The sequence below is a fragment of the Vitis riparia genome, chromosome 6 (genome assembly GCF_004353265.1).
Source record: "Vitis riparia cultivar Riparia Gloire de Montpellier isolate 1030 chromosome 6, EGFV_Vit.rip_1.0, whole genome shotgun sequence".
NCBI lineage: Eukaryota > Viridiplantae > Streptophyta > Magnoliopsida > Vitales > Vitaceae > Vitis > Vitis riparia.
Genome location: NC_048436.1, coordinates 20,713,853 through 20,722,873, shown reverse-complemented (window position 1 = coordinate 20,722,873; position 9,021 = coordinate 20,713,853). Strand labels below are relative to the sequence as shown.

General features: G+C 37.7%; 2 protein-coding genes across 2 annotated transcripts; one reads left to right on the top strand and one right to left on the bottom strand.

Annotated features, from left to right (window-relative positions):
- Window positions 1-232: 232 nt before the first annotated feature.
- On the bottom strand, window positions 233-1,561 carry LOC117917097 (cytochrome c-type biogenesis protein CcmE homolog, mitochondrial-like). Its single transcript, XM_034833325.1, has 2 exons — window positions 1,468-1,561; window positions 233-1,127 (listed from the first exon to the last, which is right to left on the bottom strand). The coding sequence occupies exons 1-2, from the start codon at window positions 1,559-1,561 to the stop codon at window positions 508-510; spliced, it is 714 nt and encodes a 237-aa protein (XP_034689216.1). The 3' UTR covers window positions 233-507.
- Window positions 1,562-1,648: 87 nt separating this feature from the next.
- On the top strand, window positions 1,649-8,989 carry LOC117916765 (zinc transporter ZTP29). Its single transcript, XM_034832936.1, has 12 exons — window positions 1,649-1,854; window positions 2,865-2,923; window positions 3,445-3,537; window positions 3,640-3,729; window positions 3,866-3,947; window positions 6,155-6,210; window positions 6,723-6,779; window positions 7,311-7,351; window positions 7,497-7,564; window positions 7,912-7,968; window positions 8,060-8,177; window positions 8,694-8,989. The coding sequence occupies exons 1-12, from the start codon at window positions 1,791-1,793 to the stop codon at window positions 8,737-8,739; spliced, it is 831 nt and encodes a 276-aa protein (XP_034688827.1). The 5' UTR covers window positions 1,649-1,790; the 3' UTR covers window positions 8,740-8,989.
- Window positions 8,990-9,021: the final 32 nt, after the last annotated feature.

The following is a 9,021-nucleotide window of genomic DNA, read 5'->3' as shown; positions in this document are numbered from 1 at the left end:
CAAAAGGTGAAATCAAATGGTGTCACCTTGGCAAAGGAGATGAACAGACAGAGAAAATGCCTCTAACCTAAAACTATCACAGGAAATATCAATATGAAGCATGGGAAAACACAAATTGCTGTTCTTTTCTTTTCTGTTTTATCTGCAACTTCTATTGGATCATAAGAAAGCAACTCAACAGATAATCCAATTGAAACCAAAGCAATGTATAAGCGTAGAACACCTTCAACAGTTATAATACAATATCTATTGTGAATTGTATTTATTCATCACTCCATCACAGTACATTTGCCAAAAAAAGAATAATGAATGAGGGATTACAACAACAAAATCTTTAGTTAGAGCCTCGAGTAATATAATTCAAATCTCTTTCTCAGTACAGATTCCAGTAAGGTTAACTAATAGTGGTAGAAACAGTATCCAGTTTCTAGAACCCTTGGCCCTATCCCAATAATATTAAAATTGGATATGGCTCAGAAACAGGAAAATTGAATCATACCCATTAATCTATGTGCTCTTAGCTCTCTCCCCATCTTCAGGCATCTCTGCGAGTTTCTTTTTATTCCTCTCTATAGCCTTTGCTACTTCTTTAGGCATATACTTCTCATCATGCTTTGCAAGCACCTCAATCCCTGAAAAATAATAATCTCCACTTCTTGCCTTCCCAGAGACACTCCTCGCGGACACCTCCTTACGGATTTCATCCGTGAACGGCTTCACAAATCCTTCCACCACCACCGAATGTCCCTCTCGAAACAAGTCCGGCAAGGCGCCTTGGTACCGTACCAAGATGTCAGTAATCAGATCGGTGACCACGAACTCCATATCCGGCGAGTGCGCTGGCTGCATCACGCTGCCTTCGAGCACCAAACCGCCCAACCTGAACTTGTTTTTGGAAGGATTTGCCGCGTAATCCTCCAGAGCCTCAGTCGGAGTCACGTAGAACACCATTTGATCTTGAAATTGGTACAAGACGATTACTATAATCGCCGCGCTGCCGCTGAAGGATAGTGCATAGGTCCAGAGTCGCCGGTTCTGGAGCTGACGAGCTCGAGCTCCAATGTCGATAGTTTTCGACCGGACCGGTCGGCGCCGGCAGAGAAGAACCGGAGGCCGGATTCGATGAACTGAAAATCAAGTACACGAGCATCGGAGGAAATCAACGTCTGAGATTCGATCACGGAGAAAACCGGATGTTGGCGGCGGATAAAGGATTGGGATAGGATGGTGCTGCGTAAAAGACGAGATCCGAGACAGAACCCAAGCCGAGACGCCATTAAAGAAACTTTCGCGGGAAATTTTACGAGAAAGTCAGGGATTTTTTAAGGGTTTGGTGTGAGGCGGCACGCAGAGGATTGGAGCTCGTCAGCCGTTGCAATCCGCTACGAGCAACCCTATTTTATCTGAGCACGTGGCAAGTAATGATTAGCAAAAAGTTAATTTTATAATAGCTTTTCTTTTCCAAACCTCCTGCCATGTGGTAAATGGAAATAGAAACATTTTCTATTCTGTGCGATGCAGTCCACCCATTTCGGTGTTCTGAACAATAATACGTCGTCATGTCAGCATGTGAATCCAAGTCTTGCGTGGACCACCCAATCAAACCATCTCTTCCTTCCACTGTATGTATCCAAAAGATTCTCTTTCTCCCATATTTAAACCCTAAACCTCATCTAAATAGTATGCCTTCTGCATCTCCCTCAACCTGCTCTCAAAACCCTGGATTTTTTTCTTCAAATTTGTGAGATTTTTATCTTTTCTTTTCGGATTTTTAGAGGCGGAGAGCATCAATGGATTCTCAGGTCATGGTTGCTCTTGGTCTGTCACTTGTGGGCGGAGCGAGTACTTCTATAGGTATGGGAAACTTGTTTTCTTGTACTTCAGTGAAAATTGAAAAATGGGTTTTGTTCAATATGGTTGTGATTTTCAATTTACAGAAAATTATTCTTTGAGTTGGTTCACTTACTGTGTTATTTTTTGGTTTGTTTACTAATTGGTTAGTGATTTTTGAAACGTCTTTTTGGGTAGTTGTTGAGTTTGGACTTTTGGTAATTTCTGATGAGAAGAAATGTGATGGGTTTGGGTAAATTTTGCTTGTAGTTTTAAATTCCTAGCATTTCAGCGTTTGGGTTGGCTTTTTAGTGACGCAATTTGGTGATTTGGTTAGATTTTGTTTGAAATAACTTCCTTTCACTGAAGAAAATTAGAACAGTCCGGATATTTTCCTCTAGCCAGAGAGGGCAGAGAGTTGCAGAGGCTATGTTTGGTTCCCATAAAATTTGAGTGCAAAAGAGAATAGAGAGGAAAATGAGGAGGAAAGAAAAAAACGAAAGTAGAATAAAAAATAGATTTAAAGTTAATAAATTTGTTTTTATATATTATTTTCCTCTATTGTACAAAGATCATACAATTTAAAAACTTATAAATTTCTAATTAATTTTAATTAATTTGATTTTCTTTCATATTTTTAGAAACCAAACAAAAGAAAATCATTTTTCTTAACATTTTTTTTCTTTCCTTAGTGCTTTCTGGAACCAAACATAGCCCAGCATATTATTCTTTACTCAGAGAGTAGCAGAAGAAATTGGGAGGGAGGAAAGTAGAGGTTAATTGAAAGTGAGTCATATAATTATTGACTCACAGTTGAGTTCATTGACTCATCCAATAATAGAAAGCTCTATCACCTGCTCATGTTAAATACATCCTCTGTTGAAATTTTATGATTTGCAGCTGTTTGGCACTATATCTTTTGGGCGTTATTCTTGATTTTTCTGATTGCTTCATGGGCCTTGATGATTAGATAACATTGATCCCAGATGAGGTTTAGTTCCATAATTTAACCATGGGTCCTGGGATGTGGACAGGTGCACTTGTTGTAATTCTTAATGAGACTCCCAACCTGAAGATGCTTGGGCTTTTACAGGTAATGTTCAGAGGGTAAACCCTCCAGTTCTCAAGTAAAAAGTTGTTTGTCTATTCTCAGAATACTAATCACTGGGGTATCACTAGTCCCTTTTTTTTTTTTTTTTTCTTTTTAAACTTTACCCAAAAAAAAATGCTTGTCCGAATGATGAAATAAAGTGTTTGTTGAGCTTCATTGTTTATATTCTCTTCTCTATCTTTTTGTCATTATTAATGGATTACCAAACGTCTCATTCACCAAGACGATTTTCTAGTTTGTATTATACCTAGTTTAATGAAAATTTTTGGAACAATTAATACATTTATATCATCTATGATTTTTTTTCCTGATAGGTAACCTTTTTGTGTGTGCGTGTGTGTATATGCATTACATGGAATCAAGCCTAGAACCTTCTCATCCCCACTCCAACCCCTTACTGCCTAAGCCAGGGTTCTGGAGCATCATCTAAGTTTAAGCTGTCAGAGGCATTCCAGATTTATTATGCAGTAACATTGTTTGGATATCTGGATTTCTTCATGTAGGGATTTGCTGCAGGTCTCATGCTGAGCATATCTTTCCTAGATTTGGCTCATAATGCTTTGAACTCCATCGGCTTCTTAAAAGGAAACCTTTGGGTGAACTTTCTTCTTTGTCAGTGTTTAACTTCAAATCCATCAGTTTGTTAACATAACTCCATTTTGATTTTGAAATCAATTGCCTATTCATTGACCATGCAGTTCTTTGCGGGTGTCGTTTTCTTTGCTGTTGTGGTTGGTTTTATCCCAGAGCCAACACTTGCTCCCAGTTCAGATGTGAAAAATAAGAAGGTTTGGATGATCTATTCTCCCAATAAAGGGACATTCACTAATTATGCTTGCATATGCATAGCGACATTGGGTACTTCCATAATTTGGGCCTAGTATCTAAAGGTTAGTTGAAATGGTGCTTGATGCTGGAGAACAGAAAAATGGGGTTGAAGGGCAACAGGACACTATGAAAAAACATCGGCGCCAAGTTTTATTCAGTGGAATTATCACAGCAGTAGGTATGTCTACCTTGCCAATTTGTTGCAGTCTTCTCCTGGCCTGTTATTTGAATTGCTCCAGATTTATGTGAGCTCTTTCATCGAAATGATTGGAAATTATAGTTGGCTGATAAACTGCATTTTTTATAGATTTTTGGCTAGGCATAACTGCCTATTTGATTGATATGGCTGCTGCTAGGGATTTATATAGAACTGAATTGATTTTGTTTTTTTGATAGACAAAGAGACAAAATTAAATTAAAACAGGCCAAAACAGGGGGCGCTCTCTATGTACACAGGCAGTATACAAAGAAAGTCAAACCCTAGGCAACAAAGGAGAGAAAAAACCTAAAAATGACAAAGTTAACCAACACCCCAATCACCCAACAAGTTCAGAAAATAGAGATAGTCCAAGTCCATAAACTGTTGAGACCACTCAAGAAGAAACCGTAGAAAGAGGTTCCTCAAGCTCGTATCTGACATCTCTTCCTCTTTGAACAATCTTCGATTTCGCTCTCCCCAAATGCACCAAACAGACAAATAGGCGCCATGATGGATTTATATAGAACTGAATTGATGGATTATCTTAGGATATGTCAGAAGGTTGTTCTTTGGGTGCATGATTTTGATCCTCTTGGGATTTTTTTTCTCTTGATACTACTTGATGACAAAATTTTATGTTTCTGTAGTGGTTGTTATTATGGCCTTCTTCATTTGGTCAACTTGGAAAAGGACTCTAACAATTGATTAGTGTATGTATAGAAGGGGTTCGGCAAATTGGTGCATTCTGTGTAAAAGGACTTGGGGACTTGACAAACCATTTGTAGTTCATTGTTTGGTGGCACAAAGAATTTCATCATTATTGTTTGTAGCTTTTTTGTCATTTATGTATTTCCTCATTCTTTGGGGTAAGTGCTTTCTAGTTGGCACAGTTATTTTGTTGATAGTAATAGGAGGCAGGTGCGGAAGTCAGCCTCCCTCTATCTGTTATGGTGCATTTGAAAAGAATTGAACAGGAGTGAAGGCCTCCCTTTGTCTGTGTTGATAAATTTGGAAGGAACATAGTAGTGGGGTTTTGAAGGGTTGAAATGTTGGAGATAGAGGAAGTTGTCCTGGACTTCTTGTATTCATGAATAGTTGATCTGTTTGAGAAGTAGAAGATGCTTCCTTCACTTTATTTGAAAGCCTAGGCTCTCAATGACATTATGTAGCTCTTAAACTTCTAATCTCTTTCCTTCTTCCCCCTTGACTCCCTGGTTGCTTGAGGGACTTCCTTCTTTACTCCCACTATAGTTGGGTTATGGCCTCTTTTTGGCACACGCGCACACACACATATATGTATGTATGTGTATATATATATATATATATATATATATATATAGAGAGAGAGAGAGAGAGAGAGAGAGAGAGAGAGAGAGGGAGAGAGAGAGGGAGGGAGAGAGATGTTGAAAATATTTTTGGCATAGCATGCTTCAAGGTACTTAATGTTGTAATTGGAATTTGAAATTTGAGATGAAGGTCTATGCTGCAGATCAGGGAAATTACATGATAACTAAGTTGCTTTTGACATTTATTATTAAATACATTTGAAGATCATTTTCTTGCATCTCCTTCAAGGACATAGAGGTTCTTGGTTGATTGTTAACTCTTTATGTGGTTTAAATAATATTATAAACAAGAAACCAAGGTACTAAGATAGCATGGATAAATATAGGCCAATTATTAGTATGATTCTACATGCAGAAAGGTCATTGGTTTAGTCACTTAAATGAGTTAACTTATGCCAATTTTTGGATGCATGATACACTCGGCATTGACTTGTATGTGCATGTGATAACTCCTGTTGAAGCTTACAATCCAATGTAACTATTTTACTTAGTGATGTAATTAATTAACTTTGTGTGCATAGTTAGATCAGAACCCCAAATGTGAGATGTGATTGTGCTTTAGAGAGCAATTTTGATTCCACACCCCCACCTCTTCTGGCCATTAGGCAGTCCTTTTGTACTGTAAACTGGACATATTGGTTAGCAGATGATGTCCTTGAGAGGTTATGAATAGTGCACAACAAATCAGACACCCTATTTTGTCAAATATCTAGATGAAATATCCTAATTAAGTTTGATCCTTAAATTCTCAGTGGGTTTCATTCCCTTTTCTTTGTTCTATAAGTTAAACTGTTTTAGGTTGCTCTAATTTAACAGGGAACCTTATCCTCTGAGTTGCAGGCATAAGCTTGCACAATTTTCCCGAGGGAATGGCTGTGTTCCTTGGATCAATGAAGGTAATATCTGATCTTTTACATTATTCTGGGAGTCTTGAGATGTGCTATAAACCTTTTTCCTTCACTGTCAGGATACAATCTCTTATCTGTTTTAGCTGTTCAACTGAAAAATCAATTGTCTTATGGGTATTTCCAATTAATAAAGTACGTACTACCTGGCTATGCATTGCTTTCTTTCATAATTGACAACTTTTGGACGCTTCAGTTCAGTGTATAGCTTTAGCCCAAGGGACATTGGTAAAGATTATTCTTGAGTTGGAATTAGTTCGATGCTTATATAACCCAACTTTATCTGCATGTGAAAAATGACTGTCTTCCAGCCTTGAAGGAATTCATGAATTGATACTCTATTTTTCCAGTGGATTCAAATTTTAATGCACGTAGTCCCAATGATAGGGAATTAGTTATCTAGAAGCCACTATTTGTATTCTGAACTTCTAGCCTTGAGGAACAATAAATCACTTATATTGATGCCTCTCAAAATTCTCATTTGTTACATGCTTCTTTTGTAGGGCCTTCGGGTTGGACTAAACTTGGCACTGGCCATTGCTTTGCACAACATCCCAGAGGTAGGACTGTTGTCTTGTAGTATAACTCTGTATGTTTTGTATACTGTTTAGAAGCTATGGGTTCTCTTAAACACTTGCAATCTGCTGTGAATAGAAGTGGTTCTCAATTGCTCTCATGAGTTTTATTTACAAACAGGCAATTGCACACATACAGATACATTTGACTTCCAACCATTTTCTGTGGTTACTATTGCCAGACAGGTGTTCTGAAATCTGAGCAGCTGCTTCTTTCGTTCCCTATTAAATGAATTATACTGGCTTTAAGTACGTACTGGTTTAGCATGTGCTAAAATGCATGTAAAGGCAACTGGTTTTTCTTTTCTTTTCTTTTTTCTCTTTTGGCTTCCCTGTTTTTAGACTGGTATTTTACTTGTAAATTACAAAAGCATTGCAAAAGAGAAGAATAAACAATAAAGTGGGACAATATTAATTTTAGAGGCAGGAATGTGGACTTCTGAGGGTATTTATAGGGAGGCAGTAACCTCTAGCCTTACTTCTTTGGTCCTAACTTCTTCAAGTTTTCTTCTATAGGGTGTTGCTGTTGCACTTCCTGTTTATTTTGCAACACAGAGGTAAGAATTTCTTTAAGGCACTGTAAGTTTAGCTTTTTTAAAGTACTCAAGTAGTAAGGAAAAAAAAAAAATTGATTGATTGATTTATTTATGGCTTTTTAAAACTGATTTATCTCTAAATGGTTCCTTTTTATATATTCCTCAGCAAATGGCAGGCCTTCAAACTGGCAACTCTTTCTGGCTTTGCTGAGCCCCTGGGTGTTATAATTGTAGGTATGTCAGTCCTACCTTATTGTGTGTTCTAATGTTTGATGCAGAAGAAAGTGAAAGCCACATTTCTTTGGTAGGAAATAGGAAATGCTTCTGAGGTATTATTGAGCCTCAATACTTGAGGTATAGTCAGTCTTTTGGGTCAGGCCTTGCATTTTATGGCATTATTTAACTCTCCATCTGAGATTTATGGCCAAAACACATGGAAAACAGTTTATGCATATGGAAAGAAATATTTGTTGGTGTCATAGACATTAAGGGGTTTTTCTTGGTCTTTACAACCAAGATTTTGGGTTTTACAAATTCTATGGTATTCTATGTCAGTAAGTGACTTCTTCCTTGCATTGCAGCCTATCTGTTCCCAAGCAGCTTGAATCCAGAAATTCTTGAGGGCCTGTTAGGATCAGGTTCGCTTTTGGCTTTTAAAGTTTATCAAGTTGTGAAAGAAACATTTGATATCTGTGAAAGTTCCTGATATGAATTGGTGTATCCATGCAGTTGGTGGAGTGATGGCTTTTCTTACCTTGCATGAAATGCTGCCATTGGCATTTGACTATGCTGGGCCAAAGCAAGCTGTCAAGGCAGTCTTCTTTGGAATGGCTTTCATGTCTGCAAGGTAAAATCAACTCCTAGCAGGACACTCTTTCATAAGCCATTTAAAAAGTTTCTGGTAATTCCAATGATTTTGGTAGCCCTACAACCCGAAAGAAAAAAAAAATAAACAAATAGAAATAAAAGCAAAATATAAAACAGAAACTAAATGAAGTAACTGAACAAGAAACAAAAAACTGGCAAGGTGTCATTGGTCTTAGATGTTTTCATCAACTATCCAGGCATTTACTCTGATCTTAGGTTTTGATTTGGGTTCGTTAAATGCTAGGAAATGCACCTCTTGAAATAATGCTATTTATGTTCCATTAAAATGAAAATATGGATCTCACAAAAAGGGAAAAAGAGCTATAAGGAAAGGGCTAACACTAGGAGTTTGCTGCTCTTCTAATTCCCCTGTATTTTTTGTTGCAAGCAATGCATGGCTTCTGCTATCTGTGCCTATCCAATTTTACTAGTTCAAATTCCTTGTGTGCTTCTGCATTCATATGTTTCTTATGTCTGTCCTTACACGGTTTTGCAGCCTTTATTTTCTTGAAATCAGCTTACCCAAAGATATGAGCTTGTAGCTATTGGGGGAACTGCCAGTGTTTCACAATGTTGTACATTCCTGGAACCATCATAACAGGGCTGCTAATGGTACTTGGCTGCAGCATATTTCCTGTTAACCTTCTTGCAATCTCTCCCCATCATATCCCAAAAGCTGAGAAGATATGGCTTCCTTGGATAGCAGCTGTTTGTTATCACCCATGGAAAAACTATGTACTTTTATCGCACTTTCAATGGATAAACCGAAATATGTTTAGCTTTTACAGAAAATTTCCAACCCCCATGGCCTATGTGATTATTCA